The sequence below is a fragment of the Harpia harpyja genome, chromosome Z, assembly GCF_026419915.1.
Source record: "Harpia harpyja isolate bHarHar1 chromosome Z, bHarHar1 primary haplotype, whole genome shotgun sequence".
Lineage (NCBI taxonomy): Eukaryota > Metazoa > Chordata > Aves > Accipitriformes > Accipitridae > Harpia > Harpia harpyja.
The window spans coordinates 14,682,844-14,707,444 of NC_068969.1; the positions used below are offsets into that span (position 1 = coordinate 14,682,844).

The 24,601-nt window shown below is 49.5% G+C and overlaps 1 protein-coding gene across 2 annotated transcripts in view; it reads right to left on the reverse strand.

The window, feature by feature from the left end:
- FAM107A (family with sequence similarity 107 member A) overlaps window positions 1-24,601 on the reverse strand; it is a 32,248-nt gene continuing 7,647 nt past the window's right edge. The window contains exons 2-5 of one of the 2 annotated variants that reach the window (XM_052775958.1): window positions 18,689-18,752; window positions 8,598-8,772; window positions 4,636-4,792; window positions 1-3,448 (exon numbers count right to left, since the gene is read on the reverse strand). In XM_052775958.1, coding sequence (XP_052631918.1) covers window positions 3,341-3,448; window positions 4,636-4,792; window positions 8,598-8,772; window positions 18,689-18,752 — 504 coding nt within the window. In that variant the 3' untranslated portion in view covers window positions 1-3,340. Of the gene's footprint in view, window positions 3,449-4,635; window positions 4,793-8,597; window positions 8,773-17,212; window positions 18,005-18,688; window positions 18,753-24,601 lie in introns of those variants that run through there. The other variant, XM_052775957.1, reaches the window with a different exon arrangement.

Genomic DNA, 24,601 nt, shown 5'->3' on the forward strand with positions numbered 1-24,601 from the left:
TGATTTTTATGTTCATTCAGTTTATTTGGCTGTTGTCTGCTTGCATCCTCAGAGCTTTTTCAGTTCCTCATGGAAAAGAGCAAAACATACAATCATTGTTCAGTTTATTTCTTCAGAAGTGTCCACATTAAACAGCGTGAGTTAATTAAGTAGAGTTGCATGACATATATTTTTATATAAACGTATAAACATCAACACAGAATATAGACTATATACCACATAGGCAACATACACAGTGCAAAAAATTGTCTTCCATCAATACTCTGATAATCTGTATCTTCTGGATACACCGCATTTATTCAGGAATGTGTTTTAGGGGCACAGGGAGGAATTCATTTAAAAGAAAGAGAGACACAAAGTTACCCCAAAATCTTCCTGGTGATGCCTACACTGATGTTTTTTCAGGTGCCACCTCCACGCTGCAGTGCCATGAGGCACAAAAGCATCGGTGAAGGTTGGACAGGCTCTGGGTCTGAGCCCAGCCAGGGAGACGGTTATCGGTTCGCAGGGGTGAGAAGAGCTGTGTTGGAAAATGCTGTGATTTTTTAAGCCAACACTTGAACAGTAAAAGCATCATTTCCCGCATGCTGTCACGGAGGGCTGGAGCCTGCAGCTCTTGCTGGGGACGAAGCACCATGTGTCCCGCTGTGTGCCATGGGGCTGCTACAGCCCGTCCCGGCTCCGTGGGAGCTTGCCAGCACCGGGTGCTTGTGGCCAGTTTGGTGGGTCCGTGCGTGGACGTGTGGCTGGGTCCCAGCTTACAGCCCACGGTGTCCCAGTGGGCAGCCGGGTCAGGGCTTTCTGCTGTCTCTCCACTGCTGGAAGGATTTCTTGTGCTCTATTAGCTTAGCCAGAGTTAGGACAGTATGATCTGGCCCTCCCTTTCCCTTCTGGACACCTGCTGAAAATGACCCAGACACCCCTTAGCAATCATGGACTGCGTTGGTGTGCAGCCCCCTTCTCTGCTTGGTGGACACCGAAGGGAGACACTTTGATCCCCCCTCCCCCCCCCCCAGGTAATATTTGCGTACTCAAGAAGACCGCAGCAAAATATTTTCAACCTTTTCTGAGCACTCAACTTACCCAGACCTTACCAGATGGCTTTCACCCAAGGACTTGCATAAATGCCCCCATCCCAGCCTGGGTGAGCTGATAACACTGATTTCACTGGTGCATATGGAGCGACAGATTGCCTCTCCTGGAGTGCATTTCCATCTGTGGCAAAATTACAAATTAATTTGCTGAATTTTTTTGAGCTTTTGATCAAGGTTACTTAATCTGTGCCATAACCCCTCACAAAACCCCAGCACAGTAATTCTGGCTTGTTATTTAAACCGATGTTATCTATGGAGTATCATACAGCATTCTTTACAGCTGTGTACAAGCATCCTTAGCAACACCTTTCTTTTCTTGGAGAAATGTGGCTTTTTTCCCCCCTGAAAAAATGGTTGATGCTGCTTCTTCCTTGTGGTTTTCGTTATAACCTATATGAAAAGCTTCACAGTTCAAAAGGACATAATAAATCCTTTCAGATCTTGTTTGACCCATAATGACCATATGCACTGGATTTTTGAAATAAAAACTTCTTTAGAATAAGCATGATGAGCAAGGGGCTTAAAAACTACCACAGAGACAGTACCATGAGGTGGGGCTCTCAAGGACTGAAACTGAGTTAAGGGCTTTTATAGTCTGATCTGTTGCAGAAGCCCTGTCCCTGTGTCACTGCTCTTGACATGTGATGTGGCTCAGATGTTTTACTCAAGCTGCCAGGTCGAGCAACGGCCCTCTGAAATGAAACACCCCATGGACCAGGGAGACTAGGGAATGGATTAGTGACTTTTTAATAAATATGTGATAAATGCCCCGTTTCCCTTAATTTACACATGCATCCACTGAAGATGTGGATAGTAGATATTATTTAACCAGGTATTACTTTCCCAGCTGACTAGGTCCATTGAGGCTTGCCATTCAAAAGCCAGTGTTCAAAGGCAGTCGGTGAGTTATGCTGTTTAGGCTTTGTATCAGGGCTGATGTGAGAAGCAAGAAGCTGAGATCTTCCGAAGGTGCAATTTTAGCTCTAGGTGTCGACACCTCAGGGCATGGGTGCCCCATAAATGTGGTAGGCTCTGTCCATACATGGTGCAAACGCACCATCTATCTCAGCTTTGCTATACCAGCAGCAAGAAGAGTTTTAGCTTTGCAAGGTGGCAACTGAAATGAGGCAGCTCTGACCTCTGGAAAAGGGGATGAGAAGCACTGACAAATAGTTTTCCATCAGTACCTACGTGCCCCGTAGGCCCTGGTGCCTACAGATGCCACCCGTGCGCAGGGTGGTTAACAGGACAGCAGCCTGACACCGCTATGACACTACCACATTACCACCTCTCAAACACAGGATGGTTTTTTGTGGGTCCCTATGGTAGCACATGTCCAGCTGCTGGGTGAATGGCTGAAGCTCAGTAGTCCAGGGGCAAGAAGCAGTTTGTCTGTCTGCTACATCCACAGCGATCTGCTGGCTGGTCGCTGCACGCTTCCATGAACACCCATGCTGAAAACACCCAGCCTTTGCTTTCTGCACAGAGCATTTGCCTTCCACTTGGGGCATTGGTGGTACAGTCCAATATATTTTCTGCCTGGGCATGGAACTGCCTAAATAGCTATTTTCAAACAGGTTTGAAATGCAGTTTAAAGGCGCTCATGAAGAACAGTTGCGCCTGCCTGTGCTGCATTGGTATGGGCACACAAAGGTTGATTTTTCTAATAGTACGGGTGTGCTGCTGGGACACACAGCCTCAGCCAGGCTTGACACACACGCGTGCCATACCAGTGACCCTTGGGAAAGCCGCTATGGTCACCTGGGCTGTTCTCAGTAATACGCAGATTGTCCCTTTTAGTTACGACGCCAGGTTTCCAGGAGGTTCTCCAGAGCTGCAGCCGCCCTCCTGTCACCCTGTGCCTGGTGAGCCTGCCTCCAGGAAGAAGCAGGGGTCCCCCAACCCATTCCTCCACAGACTTCCCTGGCTTAAACAGTCACTGTGTCTCAAGAGTTAACCAAGAGTTAGCTGGAGGTTAGCGTGCACCCACAATCTGGGGGGAAAAAATAACGTCATTTCTCTCTGCATCTCCTTGTGTGAGTACTTGTTTGGTGAATACTGCACCTTTTCCACAGTGACAACTTCCTGGGCTAGGAAAACCTTTTTTGTGCCTTCTACTGGAGCAAGTGTTAATAACCATAAGTAGCCCCAATGATGTGGCTGTGAATGTCCACCATGTACAGAGATGTCAGCGTGTAAGTGTTAGCGCTGGCCTTGGTAGGATCCCTGTTGAGTTTTGGCTGAAGCTACGCTGCTTTCTCGTCCCCAGTCACCGTTGATGTTCTTCTCAGGTTTTCCTTGACTTTAATGAATTCTGGTGCATGGTCTTCCTGCTTCTCCTGCTCTTTCTCCAGCTGTAAGAAAGAAGAGTCACCATTATCTGTGCATACTAAAGGACAGAAGTGCATTAGCTACATTAAAACGGTGGGCATCATTATTGCTGGGCGTCCAGTTATTATTGCCCAAAGTTGAATGAGTGTGTAGTGCACCTGTCCGTGCTCTCATTTTCCAAACCATTGTGCCAGAGCCATGTTCACCCTTAGTCTCTTTTTCTGGCCCACTGAAACATTAATTATTTTTTTCCCGCCAGGGAGGAACATCTCCAGCAGAAAAGCAGGGGAGTGTTTCACTTCAGACCTAGCATGGAGGAAGGAGGAGGAGGTTTGAATTCTTCCCAGCAAAGGAGGCCTGTTAGCCTGGGAAAAGCTCTCAGCACTAGGTTATTGTCTAAGGGGGGTAAGTTGTTGTACTGCCTCACTTTTATATGCAAAGTCTTTAAGAATCTGTCCCTAAACCACCTTGTTTGATATTCCTGGTTCTTCTCTGAGAGTGCTGGGCTTTGATTTTCAAGTGATCTCCAGCTTGGCTGATGTTTTCACAAGGGAGCTGTTGTGTCATTAATTAAATAAACTAGTTTCATCCATTTGCAGTGCAAATACTGGCAGGGAGGACAGGGAATGACTTTATTTTCAGTGGCAACAAGCCTGCTTGCTGCTTGCACTGGTTTGGGTAAGAGGGCAGGTGCAGAGCACCCGTGGCATGGCTGTGCTGTTGACAAGCCCCATGCTGAATCTTGCTCCTCCCAGGCATATTTTTGGCCAGGGTACATGCCAGGAACTGCTCCCGAAAGCAGCTTGGGTGTGATTGCAGCAGGGTTTGCACCTTCCAGCACTTCTGCAGCCTCTCACTCTGCACCCCAGGGTCCTGAGCACCCCTGTGGTGGGTGCTGCAACAGCCCCTATGGTATTTGGGGTGCTTTGAACAGGAAAGCACACCCCAAAGACACCATGTAGAACCTGGAGGAGACCCAGGGCCAGTGGTGCATGGTGGGGTCCTGGGCGAGGTGGTACAAATGAGGTGGATCCCACTGTGAGGATGAGGGTGCTGCAGCTTCATGGGACACCAGTGAAGGAGGTACTGTGGCTCGCATTTTATGGTGGGGTAACAAAGCTATACCTTGGGTTGAGCCTCAGCCCACCCATCTCCCCTGTGATCTGTGCCTTGCACAGGGTGGTTAGGATAACCCAGGGATCACTTCTACCTGATCCAGTCTCTGATGCCTCTTTAATAGCTCTTTTTCAAAAGGAGACTGCAATTTCTTTGCCTCTTCCTCTTCCTTCTTCTGTCTGATGAGCTGGTTTCGCCGTCGGTGCTCGAGCACCCGCTGCAGCTCTGGCTTGCTCTCCATGCCCAAACCTCTGTGGATAAAAAGCAGATAAATCAGGGCCAGGGTGCCTACAGCCTGGGGTGTAACCGCTGCCAGCCCGGCAACCCCCAAACTCTTCTCAGTCCTAAATGGAAACATGGGAGACCTGGTCCGTTAACCGGTCCTAGTCCACAAATCCATCCACAAGGCTTTGAGGGTGTTAGTGGGAACACCTTACTGCTGGGACACCGCCTTGGGCTGCCTGCCTTGGGTGGGCACAGCGTTTGCTGTCCATGTGTGGGGCTTGTGATGCTGGAAGTTTTGCTAATCCCATTAGATTGAGGTGTTACAGTTCTCTGGGTCGGTGTGGGAATGGGACCTTCTGCTGGCTCCCGCTGTTACTAGTTTTAATTATGTCAGTGACAGATTCAGCTGCGTTGAGGGCGCTTTAAATAATGACGATTTTTTTTCCACCAGCAGGGGTAGTCGTTGATCTGCAATAATAGTCCTGGCAGTTCCTTTCCTCCCCGTTGCATCCCAGCTTTGCTTCAGAGCTGAGGGCTAGGGATCTCCGTGTTGACATGGAGAGTTTGGGTCAAGAGGCCAAGACGAAATGTCCTTTTCTTCTGGAAGCCAGAGCGTTTGCTGATGGCACAGGCACCTGGCTCCCCTTCAGCCACCCGAAGCATCTCAAAACGAAGCGGGGCTGCTCCAAGCCCTGGTCTGTGAGGGGTGGGATCACGGGAAAGGACAGATGGCAAGGACATGCAGGTAAGGCATAAATACATGGTAAAGAGATGAAAGAAGTTCTCCAAACAAATTTCAGAAACCTAACACTTTGAATATTGCCATGCCTGAATTCAGACACTAAGATTTACCTGCTGCAGCTGACTCCGGCCACCTTCCCACCAACTTCTGCCCCCTGGAAGCATGGGAGTAGTTACGGATGTGTGGGGCTATAGGTGAATGTGGAACAAGTCCAAATGTGCTCCTCTGTGGTTGTGGGACTGTTCCTGCCCTTCCAGGATAGTGGTTTGACCAACTCATCTTCTCTGTGCCGAAAGGAATCTGCCTTCATAAAATCCATCAGCTTCCTGGCTTAAATCACTAAAAGCGGTGACTCTCTGCCCCGCTGAGCCCTAGCCAGAGCGAGGCAAAACCTGAAGCTGCTGGGAAGTTGAACATTTGCTGAATTCAGGGGAGACACTATTGCAACTGCACAAAGTTTCATGTCCCTGAAGAACAGATTATTAAGAAGTGGTCAAGGCCACATTCATGCAGGCTATCTTCTGCAATAGCAGCTGGAATGTAAGTAATCTTGTTAAGAAAATACAGGACTAGAGGTAGTTGACTGAATTTATATTTTTGAGGAGAAGGAGTTGAAGACCTTGTAGCTGTCACACACAGGGAAGGAGCGGGGCCTGACCACTTTCGTGGGCTGGCTTTAACACTCATTTAAATCAATGGGCTGAGAGTATTTACAAGTCCCATTGTAAAACGTGGAGTGTTTGGTGTTCCTGTGGGTGAAGGTCTGTTTTGAGGTGAGGTGGGGACCTCCCTGTATCTGTGCTAAGGGCTTGCCCAGGGCACAGCAGGTCAGGGTGTGCTATTAATGCAAAGCTCCTCCTCACCACTGGGAGGTTTCTGTTGACCAGAGGCTGGCTGGTTTCTGCTAAGGTCGTTTGAAAGCAGAGACATCAAACTCTGTGGACTACGGAGGTTTCTTGACAAGGTGGCAGGTGCTGAGGTGGTATCTCACATCATGAGAAACTGAACTGGCAGGCAGGAGAGGGAAACGCTCTCCGGATGCAGCAAACCTCTGCGCTGTCACAACGTGGCTGGGGACCAGTGTTTGCATCCTTCCAGTGCCATATTTAACAATGCTTCCTATTGTAATTTCTTTTTTTGCTTTATGATAGGACAAAGTTCATGGCAACATCAGTGAAGGTAGCCATAGGGTTGGCTCCAGAGCTTTCATGATGGGTTTTCAAGGCAGGAAGAACTTGGATGCTGCAGAAATCCTTTTCCCAGGGCTCGAGAGAAGGCAAACCTGCCTTGGCTTGCTGGAGACGCAGCTTGCAATGTTGCCTGTGGATTTGTTACTACTCTGATTTAATCAGCCTGTGTTGTTAGTACCCAGAGGTGTTGACTAAGATAAGGGTTTTGTTGCACAAGCTGCTGATTAGAGTTTCTTCTCCCTGCTACTTAAGGGGAGAACCCAACAGCAAAGCAGAAACAGGAGCAAGTCCTAGATCCTTCTCTCTCCCCTTCTTCCCTCTCTCCCTCTATAGTAACCTGTAGCAGGAGGCAAAACTGGTGGATTCAAGAGTGACAAGAACCCAGCAATGATGGATTATTGCTTGCAGTAGGGTTTGTTTCACATATTTGCTGAAAAATATTTGGGAGGCCAGAGCCAAAGCAGGTTTAAACTGATGCCTGAGACATACAAGACTATAAGGAGAGGGGTCAGGAGATGCAGGATGGCTGCAGTGGAGCTGCCTCCTGCCAGTATCCGATGGCACATGTGGATGCAACATGGTGACAGGCACAGAACTAGAATACAAAGTGATGATGTACTTTTTGTTTGCCAGTTTGAAGTTTAGCTCAGTCTGATGCTGTGGGGTCTGTACCCCATCTGCCACTGTTTGTCTCTACTACCTCCATTGCAGGGATTTCTTGATTCTTTGTTCCATCATGGTTAGACTGGAATAATGTTCTGTGAGATCAAAGCCAATGCTGGTGGGCGAGCCTTTAAACTGAGCAGTAACATTAGGCAGGATATGGTCACTCTCAAGCCAGAGAGTTTTAAAAATATCTGGCTGTTATAGTTACCTCTGCCTTCATGCCAGATAACGGCCTGGGTATGGTCCCTGTAATTCTTCTGATTCTGGGAAAAATCAAATCAAACCCAAGCCCAGCCAGTGCCAGTATTGATTAATGCACCCTGCTGGCAGGCTTGACTGTTTGCCAAATATGTGTCTGATTCTCATGATGACTGTAGTCCTTTTGAACGGAGGCTGTGCTCCTTTTAATTAAATGGCCAAAGTGCTATCATGTCGGAATATTTCAGGGTATTCAGAAAATGTCAATATAAAGCCAGCAGATTTCTTGCTGTGCTAAAAAGCCTCTGAACTGAATAGGCTTTTATTGCACTGATGTTCAGACAGTTGCTGCAAAGGAATGATGTAGTTGTAGGTTCTCAGTCACTAGTGTCATTTTCCTGATGTTGTATCTGTACCCCCAAAGAGTTAAGTTGGGGTGATGGGGTAGGAAGTCAGAAATGTGAATTCTAGCTTATCTTTATCCATTTGATTTTTAGGGAGACAGGGATTAGCCGTGTCCTTGTACAGATGATCTCACCCTGGTACTCTCCCAGCTTTCAATGGCTCCCCCCAGCCTACACCTCTTACTGCCTCTGGGTTGACCTTAAAGCACACAGGGATGCTGTACATGGCTGGGGACTTGGCAAGTCAGTGTTGGAGACAGAAGAACCAGGACCAGGGAGAAAACATGCGTGGGACACTGAGAAAGGGGCTGTAGGGATGCCTCGCATCTTCTGGCGCTTGTGGCTCGAGGTGGGTGGAAATAGCAAGCAGCTCTGAAAAGTGCTAGCCAATGCTTCAGGATGGCAGAGCAGGGGGCTTTTCCTTCTGCTTTCATTTTAAAAGAAGCTGTCACATCAGAGAAAAAAGGAAAGAGCTACAGTGAGTTTTATGCTGTGTTCATTTGCAAGTGAAGGGATTTATCATGCCCTTCCAACTCGCAGGCTGTTGCTGGTACTTGTGCCTCAGCTGCTCAGCTCCAATGGCTTAGCACCTCTCGGACCACTCCAGTGGCAGGCTGCGACCTCCTCTTACCTTTTGTGGTTCATCAGCAGCTCTCTGTGCAGCTCTTGATGGCTCTTCGAGGCTTTTACAGGATTTAGGAGCTTTTTAGGTTTGATGAGGTCTGGGTTTCCATCTATGTAGTCTGGGTGAGTCAGGATATTCCCACTGTCTGGTCGCTCCCGCTGTATGTCAGTGTACATCGATGCTGGAAGAAAAGAGAGGTGTTTGCATGAGAAGACTGACCCTGCTGTGGTGTGGGAACTCGCTGGAGCTCTCCTCCCTGGGCAAGGCAGAGAAGAGACGGTGCCTGCCCTGGCTGCTCGACACCCGTGTCAGTGTCTGCGTGCACGTGCCTGCATGTGCTGGTGCGAGTTTTTCAGAGGTTTTAAAAAATATTCCCTTTGCGTTGTTGATGAGACACATATTAATTAGATCATTTAAATTACTTGCCAGCCGCTCGCTTCAGTGGCTGCAGCATTTAGTGCCAAGGATTAATTAAGGCAAGATAGGTCTAACTAAAACTGGAAACAGCCATGGGTGTAGACTGTGCTGAGCTGCTGATTTGGTCGTCCTGGCTGAGGCCATCGGTCCCTTAGCACAAGGGGATGCTGTGGGATTTGAGGGGCTTCCAAAACATGGGCCTGAGGAAGTGCTGCTGTATCTGAAATCTCTTGTCAAGGAAAGGTTTTGCTGATATCCTGCTGGCTTAATAATCAGGATCGAGCCCAATGCCAAGAAAAGCATAATTTGCCCATGCAGTATGTGATCGTGCTGTAATAATTTGTATGTATGTTCTGGATGTAAGAACAAGAGCCCACTGTTTTGGAAGTGATGGCAGCTTGGATTTCAGGCAAACCACAGGGCATGTTCACTGTTGGTATTTTCCAATTGCTCTACACTTCTCCTCTACAAAAAACCCTATACAAAGTGAGTGCAAAGCACAAGTTTTAAGACAAACTGCATGCAGTGGGCTGTGTCTTTAAAGGTGGAGCACAGTGGGGCTGCCTACAATTATTCAGTGTACGGTCTAATCAGGGGCGCAGAAAGAGCAATTTATTCCTGACTATTCACTTGAACAATTTGGAAGTTTACCAGTAAGAACAGAAAGTTCCAGGAAAAGGGTGTAGGCAGCTCCATGTCTGTAAGTGTCTCTATTACAGTATTTTGGGGGGCCTAGTGTGAAGTTATATGGGTTGGTGGAGCAGCAAGGAAAACAGTTGTTCAGTAAAGTTGCCTCTCTCTTATTGCAATCTCATGTGTAAAAGCAATAAAACCCTTTCAAAAGAGAAATCAATAAAAAAAGGCAAGAGAAAGCGGGCTAGGTCATTCTTTCATAGTCAGTAAGTACTTATCAAATGTGAAGTGGATTGCAATCAAACAGAATTGTGTAAGGAATAATACCGCTGAAGAAATGATTCAATATCAAACAACTTCTCATTGAATGTTAATGTGGCCAGTGCCCTACTGCTTTGGGAACAAAGAAAAACAAATCAGAGCCCATTACATGAGTGTAATTGGGGTGAATAGTTCAGTACATATTTAAAGGGCACTTGGAAGCTGGAACCAGTGATTTCTTGTATCAAATTATTTTCCTCTAGGATCATACATCACTGCTGGCAGAAAGGAAGGTGGCGTGGTTTGATGTTTGACAGCAAGTGCCAGGCTGAGTCAAACCCCTGCGGGGCTGGACTCCACAGGCTGAAACTGGGTGCTCAACGTTGCCTTCCAGAGAGATGCAGGGACCGAAGAACAGCCAGGTTTTCACTGGGGTAAAATTGCTTTGTTTTTTTTTCTTCTTCTACTTCTTCCCTTTTTTGGTCTTTTTTTTCACAGGAGAAGAGGCAGAGAAAAGACAAGGAAGGAAGGTACAAAAGCAAAGGTTTGTTTTGGCATGAATGAAATAGATGAGCTCCCATTTCAAACGGCAAAGCAATGTCTTCATCCTTCAAACAAAAAAGTCTCTCCCTGGAGTAACTTAAATAAAATGTCAGGTGTTTTTAATGGAAACAGCGTTTTTGGACAGCTATACTAATGGACTAGCCTCAGTGTCACTGTGTCATCCTCTCACCCTTTTCCCACAGTTCCTGTGCCATCATTTAGACCAGAGCTGCCTCCAGTGACAGAGATGCCTGCACTTGCTTGTGTGCTGGGTACCAAATCCTGCTGCATGGCAGGAGAAGGGCTGGGGCGTATTGATCTTGGATTTGTCCATCTTAAATCCAGCTGTTGTGCTCTGCTAGGGGATAATGCAGCGAGCAGCAAGCATGGAAGGATTATGCAGCCAACCAAGTCTGAATGACCAACCTGGAGTCTGTAAATGGCTGTAACGCTAGTGACTTTGGTGTTCTTTTTCTATACTAAGTAGCTCTCAGGCCCTGCCACTAAGCTGTACTAGCTCTTGGGGCACTGGTGCAGCACTGTTACTTATAAAGTACTGCTTTCCCTCTGCCTCCGTGATATACGGATTTCCTTTTGCAACTCAGGAGTGGAAGTCCCTTCCTCCCTACCACCAAGACACAGATTGCAGGAGATTTGCTTGGGGCAGGCTGTCCCCACATCCACAGAGGGCTAATGCCCAGCAGCATACAACACTATTGGATGGTGTCATCCAGCCCTTCAGTTTGGTCTTGTGGTGTTTCCACCCCCCAGACACCCAGGATGATCAGGGAAGGTCCCCCCACCTCCCGCCTTGGGGGATCCTCTGCTTATGCAGCATTTTGGGGGAGCACCGTGGCGAGCCTGGAGGTTTTGAATTGGCTAATGTGGTTATTTTCAGGCTGCAGCCATCTAATGTTGCATGGCTGAGGCTTGCTGCTACTTTGCAATTTATTAACCTATTTAGTGAAGGCAAAAGGGGAACTTTTCCCCAAAACTAGTAGAAATGGAGAAAATACTGGGAGGGAAGGAAGGAGTGGGAGGAATTGAAACCTACTGGAAGCATTTCTGCCCAGAGGGCTGTTAAATAGGCCTGCAAAAGTCCTCGCAATGAGTGCAATTTGCCTGAACAATACTTCGAGGGCCAGGATACAGCAGGTAGCTCTGAGCTTGGTTTTCACTGTGCTAGATGTGCCTAGGGTTGTGCAGACACCAGCCTCGAGGATTTGGCTTCCAGCGGGTGTCCGTACTGCTGCCCCAGGGACAAAGTCAAAGCCCTGACCTTGTCCCTGACCAGGTCTAGAAGGAGCCTTGAACCTCACTACAAGAATAGCACTTTAAACCTTCAGAAGACCTTAATCTGGAACAATTCAAGGAATGTCTTCATTTGCATTGAGCAGAAAAAGAAAAATGAGAATATAAAAATACTGGTGCTCCTGAAACACAGCTTGGGGTTATGCTGGGAGTAAGGACGGGGCATCCTTTCTCTTGCAGGTTGGCAGATAGGGACCCAGTGCAAAATGTTTCTCGTGGAGTAGATCTATCATCTTCAAGACCTGATGTAATTCATGTCTGTGTAAGGGGAGACAGACTGATATCAGGCTGCTTTTTGTCATTATTTATAATGCTGGAGGTATAAATCAAGCCAGGTCTCTGCAGTGGATTTACAGCAGGATGTCTGTTTTTGCATGATTCAGCTGTAGATCAATGAACAAGGCTCTGCTCTGGCACCTCCTTGGCCACCATCATAAATTAGCAAAAGGTGTTAGACATTTTTATATTGTTCTTGGCAAGATATAAGCAAAAAAAATATACGTGCATTTTAATACCCTCTGCTGTACTCAGAAAGACAGTGTGACCTTTTAAATAGATCTGCTTTGGAGTGTTGCTTATAAAAAGTAGCTGTGTTTGCTTTGACATACTCAGTCTTTTGCTTGTTTTTAAATATTTTTCCTTTCCTCATTTCTAGAAGCCTGAGGCTTTCTAGGAAAGGTACGTTTCCAAGTGACTTTTCTGTAAGTAAAAAGCCAGGCTGCCTGGATGAGGAGGCCAAGGCCACTGGCAGGTACTTGGACTTCACACGTGGCATTATCTCCTCTCCCAACCGTAGCTGTGAAACGAGCTCACAGTCTTGATTAGTTTTCTAGGAGACCCCACAGGGAATATTCGGCATCTTTGAGATGGCCCAGAGACCAACCACCCTCCTGCCCCAGGGTGTGGGACTAGCTGGAGGAGAAAAATGACATTTTAGTATCTTGGTCTGTTCTGACCTCAAGCAAAGCCCGAATTCCTGCTCAGACTGCCTGGAAATGCTTATAAATCCCCCAATTCCTTGGAGACTTGTGATAAAATCATCAGTCTGCAATCCTGGGGCAAATTGTTTCCACTTCTGATTATGGTCAGCCCCAGTCTTTTGGGGAACAGGATATCAGGCAGTTTTGGTGTAACATTAAATGCCTTTGAAAACCTGAATGTCGCAGATAATAAATTAAATATACCCTACTAGGACCGTAAAACATGGTGTGCTCCCTGAGGTGCTGAGTGGCTTTTGTGCAGCCCAGGGCAAGGAGAAAGGTTTTAGCCTGCTCCTGGAGAGGAGGAGGAGGAGGAGGAGGAGGAGGAGGACTGGTTCATGCCTAGGGACAGGCATCAGACACAGGTGCTCAGCTGTGGCAGGAGCTAAGCTATGCTTCCCTTTGCTGCTGCTACTTTTTGTTTTTCCCTCACTCATAGGAGATGCCCTTCATAAAGCATTTGTTTAGGATTAAGTGAGTTGTCTCTCCGTGGTGGGTTGCCCTGCGAGCCCCTCTCTGTCAGGACTGTGTGCCATGTGCTGCTCCCTGCACTGCTGCTGGCAGCCTGCATCACTGTCCTGTCGGGATGGAAATAATCCCCCAGGAATGTTAAGGGGATTAACGGCCCTGGAAAGGGCAGGTAACCCAAGGGGTGCAGCTCTGCTTACAGCTGCCTGCATGGCTCCAGCCATTCTTCACAAGGGGAAAACCAAAAGAGATTGAAAAGAAAATTAATCCATAGCTGTTGGATTTAGAAAGCTGTAGGGTGGAGGTCTGGGCTTCTAGCCAGCACCTCTCGGCTTGCGACTGTATAGGAGAATGGAGGGTGCAGCAGCACACCAGCTGCTTTTTGCAGGTTTTCATGTGAAATGCCTTCTCCCCCTTGACTTGTTTTGCCAAGCTCTCCTCGACGTCCTGTCCCTCTGCGACCCACTCGTCCTTCCCTTGCACATCCCTCGGCCCTTTTCCACCCCATCTGCAAACCGAGTTTCTCTTCCTTCAGTGCCATAGGCAGTCCCGCTCTGCAGCATGCCCTGCCCCATGTGATGCTGCCCAGTTGGTTCTCAGCATCCTTAACTCACAAAGCTGGCAATGCTGTCTTCTGCAGCACAGGTCAGCGTTTAGCTGTAGCTGAAATCTATAAAGCAAACGTAGCTTGCAGTCTTTTATTTCTGCTCTCTATGTCATTTGAGAACTGATTTTCCAACTGGAGCATCTCAGGAGAGGTTTGTCAATAGGGGCAGATGACGACCAAACTGCTCTTGTTAAAAATACTGTATGGGCATCTCTTTCTGGGCAGAGAATGGGCCTCTGTGAAATGCCATCCATGTAAATACAGGCAGAAGGCATTATTCTGGGAATGGCATCCAAGCTCAGAGGATATTGCTATTTGTAATTCTGTGAAACCCTGTACCTGGTAGAAGGGATGAGACTGAGCAAAACCCCAGGACACCCAGGGTCAGAGCCCTGGATCTGGGTTTGTAAAACCACTGACCTAAGGGACTGTTTCCTGGGCAGAAATGATCACTTAAAACTGTGGCTACAGAGAAGAACCTCTGGTTTTCTGAATGCCTGGGATTTACTCATGAATGTGTCTTTTTTAAAGAGCTGACAAATTAACGAAGGGCTGCTGAAAGAAGCTGGTCATACACATCCTGCAAGCAAGGCGACTGCAAAACCAACACACTCAATACTGGTCAGCAGAGCTAGTTTAAAACTATTTACACAAGTAACCTGAGCCTGGGAAATAACATGGGTTTCTGACACATTTAACGCCAATCATGGGGGGAACCTTCCCTTTCCTGGGCTACGGCCCCCGATGGCATGCGCTCCCTGGCAAGCCCTCTTTTCCCCAGGATGAGGGTACCATCCCTCACACCTCTGCTCCTTGGGAAGGCTGAGAGGAGCAAGCCTGTCCTCCCACCCTGCAAGGGTCTGCATGTGCAGGTGGAGGTACATGGGATCTTTAAACTAGCCTCAGTTCCTTTTAAGCACTGGTACACGCACGCTTCTACTTGTTAGCCAGAAGTTAACATTTTTTTTATTTTAGAGCATGAACTTTCAGTCAATGCATTTCCACTGTCTGAAGTGGAGTTGGAGTTTGGCCCTACAGCTTTTCCCATGAGAGTGTAATGGCAGAAGAGGTCATGCTGTATGTGAAGTCCTACAAAGAATTAAGCTGAAAGTTTGTCTTTTGTTTTGGATTCTTGAATTTACGGCATTTGCTAATTTGCATGATTTTCCTAATGTTAATTAATTGTATTTTAGAAAGACAGAATAGCTGGGGTTGACGTCATGGAGCAGGGAAACAATTGTGTGTCGGTCTCCACGAGCCCCAAAGCTTTGTGCAGTGAGAGCAGCTTTTGGGTGCGCAACTGCATCGTGGAGAATCTGCTGCCAGGAGGACAAGTGGTTTGACCTCAAAGCCGGGCACTTGTTTTTGGAAGCCACTTTCTGCATGGTCGGTAGGTTCAGGGCAGAGCGAGGCACCCAGGTGCCAGCTTTAGTGGGTCAGGTGTGGGTGCTGCCCGACGGGGGGGCTCGCGGTGCCTGGAAGCCCTTTGGTGGGTGAGTCCCTGCAGCTGAGCCTGCCAAATGCGCCTTAACGCCCCAACTAGTCCATGTGTCGCTGTTACGGAGGTGAGCCCAGAACAAAATACCTGTCATTCCTTCACATTAGCTTAATGGCTGCTGTGGCTTACTGCCCTGGTGATGTTAATAATGATGATGATGATGATAATAATAAGGCAAGCGCAAAGATTGGCAGATATTCATTGTTACCCTTCCTGGGTGAGATGGTACCAGCTCTCATCCTCACTGTGATTTTTCCTCTCCTCTGGCTCCTGCCTTGCCAGCAGCTTGGGAACATCTCATACTGATGGACCTGGCACGCTCCCCCATGCCTGTCACCAGGTGACCGTATCACTGATAAATGATACGCGTGCTCCAGAAAGGAGGCAAAGAGCCTTTGTCTGCTTTTAATCTATAGTTTTAAATAATTAAGCAAGGCTAATTCTGGTATTTATAATGCAATACGGTGAATGTAACTCGATGTGGCCGCCGTGGGAAGCAGTTCCCAGCTATCGGGTGGCTGCCTTGGGACAGCAGGCGTGCGTGCCCTGGGTCCCCTCATGTTCCCTCAGCCCTGACGTTCAGGAATAAACCCCATGATGTTGGGGGGTAGGAAAGGGAAAGAAAACCCTAACGGAAATGTGAAATAGGGCAGGGCGACACAGCCCTGCAGCTCCTGGCACCACTGCCACATGTCACCACTCTTCCTGCCTCTGCCTCTCTGCTGAGCATATGTGGGGATGGGGCTGCCCACTAGTACAGCCCATGCTGCTCACCAGTACAGCCTGAGCTCCCCACCAGTACAACCAGTTCTACCTATCAGTACAGCCAGCGTTCTCCCACCAGTATAGTCAGTGTCCCCAGTCCAGCCAGTGCCCCCAGTTCTGCCCACCCTTGCCAAGCACCATGCCAGCGCTGCAGGGCTGGGGTCCCCATTTGCACCAGCATTGCACCCGCATAAGAGCACAGAGCAGGCACTGGCTCAGCCCGTGCTGCTCACGCACCACCAGTTGCAATCACCCCACATGTAAGGGCCCCTGGATGTCACCATGGTCACCCGCTGAGCTTTGCACTCACGCACATGTATTTGGAAGAGAGAAATCCCGGCAGGTTTGGGGCTAGCTGAGCTGTCTGTCGTGTAGAAGTTACCGGTACCCTGTTTTGTGCTGGCTAGTGCTGGAAATGCTTGTACAGTCAGGCAGCAGCAAGCTCCCCCCTGACTGCAGGCAGACAGGCTTGGGTGTGCTGGTTAATCATCTCATTTAATTACCTTGGACTGTGATAAGCAAAGATAACAAGGCTGGGATCCCACTCTGTTAGCAATCACCAAGGGATGTCAGCCCCGTACCTTTTGCAAGCGGCATGTGGAGCGGCTTGTTTAGTTTTGTTAAGCAGTGACAGATGCTTAGCAGTCTTCCTCGATAATCACAAACTTACTTTTAATATCTCATCAAATATTTGCTCTGTGCATTTGCCTGCCTTTGATAGAGATGCACATCAATCATTAATGAGTGTTTTAAGGTAGCTCAAAGGTATTTTGTTGAATACAGAGAAAATCCTCCCACGTTGATTTGCAGGGATTGTATTAGCAAGTGCCCCCTGTCCAGCCCAATGCCTCGCCAAGAAGGTTTGAATCACAGCATGGGTTTGCTAAAGGAATTTCTTGCGGGATATGGGTCCGTTTTGAAAGGCAGAAGCAGAAGGGCAGCTTCTCAACCAGCTACTGAAGTATTAAAGTAACATGGCATCTCAAATAAAATTTAAAACAGGGTCCAAAGTCACCTGTGCGTAAACATGTATGCAGCGCAGACTAATCCCACGGGGGCTCAGCGGCCCGTCCCCGCAGAGGGGAGATGGCAGAGAAGCAGGGACCCCCTGGGGCAGCTCAGGGGGCCCTGGGCTTACCTGATTTCCGCAGCGTGGCCCTGGGGAGCCCGGGGGGCAGGTGCTGCCCCGCGCCCCACGACACGGGGCTGCAGGGGCTAAGGCTGCCGCTTCTGCCCAGCTGCGCTCGCGCCTGCATGACTTTTGGCCGGGTCCAACGAAGCCGTCTGCCTCCTGCCAGGTCTCTCCGGTGGGAGCAGGGACGGAGGGTCACGTGGAGGCGGCTGCTGCACCGTCGCTCCCTCCCCGCTGCTCTCACCACCCCACGGGGACCCCACTGAGGGCTGGAGCTCAGCCGGCAGCAGCCGGCGGCCTTGCCCGCTCCTCAGTGCTGGTCCCAAAGGTCTCTCTGCCACCCTGAAAACTTGCTCCCTTTGCTCTTCGCTGCTGGATGATGTTTTCCCAGGGTGGATGAATGAGCTAATCGTTTTTTCCCCCCAAAGCAAACAGCTCCAAGTGTGCCCAGGCGCCCGAGCAGCCTGCTGAGCACGGCCGACGTTGCTGGCAGAGAGGTCACGTCCCTGCTCCACGGAGGACGATTTCTCCTAAGCGTGCCTTAACCATGCTCCCGGAGAAATCAGATCGCCCCAGAGGAAGCCGCACGCCCACTCTCTTTAGCAACCACTGCAACAGCCAAGCCCGGCACCAGGGCAACCGCTCAAGTTATCGTGATTATTCCCCGGCGTGTTGCAACACCCTGTCATCTACTAACTGCTGCACGGTCCAGGGGGAGCAGCAGCTGCACCCCGCGCGTAAGGGCTGCGGGAGGGAGAAGCAGCCCCTGCACGGGGGCCACGGGCATCCTGGTGGCACCAGGGCTGTGCGATGCCACTGCATTGCTGCCCCAGGCTCCCGCTGCCCCAGGTCTCATCCTGCTGAGATGCAGTCCCTGCCTGGATTGGGCCCCTCGTCCCCCATCCTCGCTGTGGCTGGAGGTACCATGTTGGCTGTCCCTGAATTGCTATGGCCTGAGAAACCAGAGGCTGCAAAGCTGGGGGAGGAGGAGTTAAACCACCCCAGCAGTTCCTTTTGGCTCTTTAGATGGGTGCCGTGGTCCAGCTCTGCCCAGGTTGCCTGTGCCAGCCTGCAGGTGCCCAGTGTTTCGGTCCCAGGAGGTGGGCAGGGATGGGGCAAAACCATTTCCACCCAGAGGAAGGGGATAAGGGAAGCCGGGTGGCACCGCCATGGTGCCCAGCCACATTCACATGCAGCAGCACCCGTGGGTGCACGCACTGTCACGGTCACATCCTGGCCTGACATTCCCAGCCCCGTGAAGGACTGGAGAAAGAGGCCAGGCTGCCATGGGCATGGGGGTGCTTATTCACTTATTTTCACCTCTCCACGTTTTGCTCCTCTCCATGTCCCAGCATTTTGCCCCATCCCAGCTGTGTTTTCCAGCCAAGGGCTCAGCAGCACCGGGTGTGAGCAGAAGCCCCAACCTCTCCCAGCTCGCCTGGCAAAGCCCTCCGTGGGGCAGCACCGGCTGCTGGCACTCACCCGAGCCACCGCTCCTGGGCTTCCCGCTTCCACTCGGACACTTGGGCTGAAGGGAATATTCTTTCTGGAAGAAAAGACAAGGGAGAAATGGGAAAGGACTGTACAGGTATTGCTCTGTTACAGGAGATGAAACGTAGGAGGAGTTGCCAGTCATTTGCTACTAGAGACTTAAAAAAAATTATTATTTTTTTTTAACGTCCTGACCAGGAGCTGTTAAATTTAATTGGCATGGAGCATCAGATGCAGGAGACAAGAGGCCGGCTGGTCCACATTCCCCGGTGTGTGCTATGTGCGTACGTGTGCTTGCGTGAGTGCGGTCAGCCCGTCCTGACCAGCCGTGGGTTAGACATGGGCAGGGTTTTGAAGATCACACGCAGTTTTTGCCCCAAGACCAAGGCTGTGGTGGAGGACAGGGCTTTAAGTGGAGAGGCTGTGCAGTTTGTCTGCTCAAACTGCAACCTGCCTCGCAGCCCACGTGTGCCCCATGAGCTTTTTGTGGCCGTGCAGATTCCCCTCACATCGCCCATTGCCCCATAGCCTGGCTGCTCACTTACACCCTCCAAAAAAACATTTGGCTCGATTTCCAACTGAAAAAGAGATGGATGCACATCTGTCCTACTCCCCTGAGGTTGCCTTTGAACAGGCTAAGGGGCAGGTGGTGAGCTTCAGGTCTGAGTTCACTGGAGATGTGTCAAAGGGGGAAAAGAGCATAATTTTGAACCTGCTTTAAGCTCCTGAGTAAGTGTGGTTATGGCTGATAGATGTGCGAGTGGAAAAGGGCTGTGATCCATCAGCACCTGCTTTCGACTGAGTAAAACAAATTGGAAAAAGGCAAGCTAAATTTTTTGGACATACTTCTGTCTGATATGCCCTGGTGCCTGACCAGCTGCACATCTGGGCTCCTCTGTGCAGGGAAGTGGATTTGCGGGGTGCTTAGGATCTCCCATCCTGAGCCAAAGGACTTTCTATGGCAAAGCTGTTTTCCTAGGAGCTCTTCGCACAACGATTCTCTTTGCTATCTAAATTAGTAAGCAATCTCACCCTGTGCTCCTGAGTCTTTGGGATTAACAAAAAGCCTTTGTATTCCCCCTGTAGCTCCCTGAAGGTTACTGTGTGAAGGCAGTTGATTGCTGGGTGATACTTATCTGGAGTGGCTCCTACAGACAAGGAGTTGCGTCATTCACCAACTGCCCCCGTGTTTCTTATGAAGTGGCTTCACGTCCCAGGAGAAGGTGACAAGGGGAGCTCATCCCAGCATCACTCATTGCGTCTCCTGTGCCCTGCACGGCCCCGTGTTGCTGTGAATGCTGTGGGGGTTTTGCAGAGGGGGTCTTGTTTGGAGGTGCCACCTCCAGAGGAGCAAGCCCAGGGGAGTCCCCGTGCCAGGAGGTGGCAGAAGAGCCGGCTCATTTCTTGGGACTTGGACTCTGCCCTGGTGAGGAAGTGACATGTTTTTTTCATTCAACGTGCATGTAAAGGGAAAATAACGCTGTGCTGAATGTGCACCTGGAGTGTCACTGATGGGTGGCTGTGCAGTTAATGAAGGAATGCTGGGAAGAGGAAGATGGCTCTGGGGGAGCCCACAGCCAGGTCCTCGTTACTGTGGCTGTACATTAGATTGACTTTTAGCTGCTGAGTTACTTTGCTAGCGATGCTGGCTGTCATTTCTCTAGCCAATTGCTGTGGCACCAGGAGCTTTCTTGTGTGGACACGTCTCCTGTGTATTAAAAAACCCAGACATGTCAGGTGAGTGCCCAACACAAATACTGGCTTTTCCATGCTTGTGTAATGCAGCCAGCTGACGTGAATGCAATGACAAGGAGATAACACTGCCGCTGAGATGGGCTTGCCGTCCACCCAGCCACACCGCTGGGGAGCCTTGATGCGAGCTGTGAATTACAGAGCAGACAGCTCTGCCTGGCCCTGCCTGCCTGTATCTTTATTAAATCTCCACTCTCAGCATGAGGTTGGGAGCGCAGCATCGCTGCCAGTCATGTCCGGGCTCCCGATCCGCAGACAAAATTCTGGCCTTGCTGAAGTCACCTGGGGCTGGGACTTGAAGGCAGACAGCATTTCACCTCCTGCTGCAGGGAGGTCTTGGAGGCTGGTTAAACATCTCCTCGGCTGGGTTAATGCTAGACATTGGCTCAGGTGCTGCTTGTGGTGGCGGGGACCGGCCGGGCAGCCCAACCCTCCTTCCCACGCTGTGTGCCCTGGCCCCCAGCACAAATTTCATGCAATCCCACTACAGTCTAACAAGTTGTGCTGGCTGCACTGTGGTGGCGACCTTGGCGGTGGCAAAGCCAAGGGCAGGGGACGTGTAGGCTGGTCAGAGCTCTGCCTGGTCCCCAATACCCGGTCACCTCTGTGGCACAGGGTGGCTGGAAACACACTCCTGCTAATCTCCACTCGAGCCATTAGTGTGTTTGCAGAGCAGGACGGCTTCTCGCACCTCTCTGGCTCACAGGGGAGAGTTAATGATTGCCCAGATGATAAGAGATTTTTGCCTGCTCCTCATGAAACAAAGCGGGTTACATGACTCTGTCCCCAACCCAGCTGGGCGGGGGGACGGGTACCGCAGGAGTCAGAGGACTTTGTTTGTCACAGTGAGGGCTCAGACGGGGAGGGTGTATTACAGTAAAAGGGCAGAAAATGCCTGCTATTTCCTCAAACCTCCTGTTCCCATGTGAAAATCACTTCTGTGTGCAGTGTGACTGCATCTTGCCAGGAGTAAGAAGTAGTAATAAAATCTAGCATTGGATAGTAACACTGTGCCCCTCTGCAGGTAAGCAGGACAGATGCAAGTGTGCCAGGCGGATGAAGGAGAAGCTGCCCCAAGCCCACCTGGTGCTTCCATCCATGGCAGCAGCAACCAGCCGGCAGTGGCCCTGGCCAGGGAATTTCTCCAGCAAGAAAGGAAGGATCCTGAAGACCCTGCTGATGAGAGCAGGTACCACTTCCAACCCACAGGACGGCTCCTCTGGTATCCCCAGCCTGCTTCGACCATGTCAGTCAGGACACCTACCACTTCAGCTGGAATTAGCCTGGCTATTAAGTGGGGTTAAATGCAACAAAGCAACATAAAGTATAAATAGTAAGTAGTCTCATGTACTTTTACTGTCCTATGTTACTCGCAAACATCCTGGGCATCATTATATCCCAGCAGAACCATGCCTGGCCCCAACTCTGATTCACAGCAAAGAGCTCCTGCGGCAAATGTCTGGAGGCAGTTTCACAAGTGTAGGCTGCTTTGAACCACCAGCCCTAACCAGGCATCCTCCTCCACGGCTCCCCGCTCAGGGAGTGCAATGCTCCTACTGCAGCTTAAAGCCAGCCTTCCTGTGTAAACCATTAATCACTGTTACTTGTCCTACACATGGGTGCTCTAATATTTACTTGCAGCAATATTGATAGCCAGTAATTTTGGACCATGTCTGTGCTTTGATGAAAGCAGTTAGGGAAATGAGCTGTCAGTGTGGTCAGAGCGCAAGCCACGGAAAGGGCGAGGAGGATGGCTTCAGGCAGGTTCAGATCAATACAAGTGCCATTAAGGTGCAATATCATAACATCTATATTGCACTGTAGCCAAAGTCTGAGTGAATAAATTAGGCAAGAAATTGCTGCAATCAGATCATGGTGATAAAGAGGTATTAAAGAGGTATATAAAGAACCCAGGCTGAGAACTCATGTGAATCTCCCACAGACCTGGTTTTGGGAGGGAGGCACCATTAGCAGGGTTGGAAATTGCCCAACCTATTTGGGAGTAGATGGGCTCAAAGAAAGGTACTTTGTCCATAAGGTGCTGTAGCAGCTGCTGACATTGGTGTTCAATGAATGAACACATCCGTTGATTAAAATAGTCTTATTGCTTAACCCAGAGGCTTTGAAAGAAGTTGTCATCCTGGAACAAGGCATTGATGGTTGGCAGATCGAAGCCAGCATTTCTCTGTGTGATGAAGCCACAAAACATGGGATTTAGAGGTTAGCCAAATTGTACTCTACCACTGCTTTCAATTAGCCCCAAATACCCTCTTGCTGCTCCCAGTGCTCTGTATGAAAACGTCTCTTACATGCTCCTGGATGCTGAGACACCGTCTAAGCTGTTGCCCAAATTTCCTGTGTTATTGCTGAATTCTGGTCTATCTGTGCTCATTTGCAGCATCTGGGACTGATCCAGAGACCTCAATGAAATCATCCACTGGAAGAAACTTTTGAGGATTAGTAAGACTTTTTCCCATCTGTGATGTCAATGCACAAAAATCTGTCAGCTTGATTGTTTTGCTGCAAAGTTTTGCCATGTGAGGCGTTGAGGCTTATTTGATTCAGCAAGCTGGTGCACATGTTTGCCGGGATGATACCATTTTCTTGTTAAGGAGAAACAGAGAGAAAATCAGCAGCATGCCCCAATGCCTAGTCTTGCTGCTAACTCCCTGCTGGCCTTGGCCGGAGGAAGTGCTGCAATTTAGATGAATTTCCAAAATTTCTTGAGGGCTCGGAAAGGCAGTAAAACACCCCCTCCCTCTGGAGCTGGCAGACTGGGCTCTGCCTTCCCAGTGGAGGTCGTGACGTAGCTGCTATCGGGGCTGTTATGAGAAACTGTGGGTTCCTCTCTCTTGCAGGGCAGAGCAATGCTGGGTTCAGGAGAGTTACTTCCCGGCGGGGAGCTTGACCGTTGTCCTGGTTTCAGCTGGGATAGAGTTAATTTTCTTTCTAGTAGCTGGTATAGTGTTATGTTCTGGATTTAGTAGGAGAATAATGTTGATAACACACTGATGTTTTCAGTTGTTGCTAAGTAATGTTTATATGAAGTCACGGATTTTTCAGCTTCTCATGCCCAGCCAGCAAGAAGGCTGGAGTGGCACAAGAAGTTGGGAGGGGACACAGCCAGGACAGCTGACCCAAACTGACCAAAGGAACATTCCTTACCATGTGATGTCATGCCCAGTATATAAACTGGGGGGAGTTGGCCTGGGGGGATCGCTGCTTGGGAACTAACTGGGTGTCGGTTGGTGGATCGTGAGCAATTGCATTTTGTATCACTTGTTTTGTATATTCCTTTTGTTATTATTGTTGTATTTTTTATTATTATTATTATAATTTTCTTCCTTTCTGTCCTATTAAACTGCTCTTATCTCAACCCACAAGTTTTACTTTTTTTTCCCCAATTCTCTCCCCCATCCCACTGGGTGGGGGGAAAGTGAGTGAGTGGCTGCGTGGTGCTTAGCTGCTGGCTGGGGTTAAACCACAACAACCATGCACATTCCTCCGCTCCCAGCTCATTACGGGACACTATTATTTTGGCAGGTTTTGCAATCGGGGCTGGCAGGCACCCAGGAGTCCATGTCCAGGCACATCGCAGAGCTCCTGAGCCAGCAGCTGTGACATCTGCTGCCACGGCACTGCCCTTGTCATGGGAAGGGGTCTCAGCAGGGTCTCCGAACCACCACGGCATCCAATGCTCGTTCCAGCCCAGCACCCAGCCCCATGGCTCCCTGTGCCGGGCTGCCTGCCGCTCTGCCGCCCTTGTCCAGCCCTCCATACGCACCTGCCCGGGGGTGAGCAGGTTTTTCAAGTGAAGCTGTGAGCTTGTATTACTCCTGGTCCCTGGCCACAACCATAGGTGATTTCACTATCGTATTGCAAAGGAGTCTAAGAAATATCAAGTTATTGGTGTAACATTTCATTACTGGTCTCTTGACCTCTACAGATCTGCAGCATTTCTTGGGGTAAGGCAAAGCTGAGGGCAGATGCTTGCAGCCACTCTTATGAGGGCAACCAGGCACCTCGGGGATTTTTTGACAACAGCAATTTGTAAATTTAGGCTTGCAGAAGGAGGCTGGGCTCTCCGTCTGGATACAGGGCCAGGCTCATGTTACTGCAGCTCCAGTGCCACTCTCTCGGGGAGCACCACCC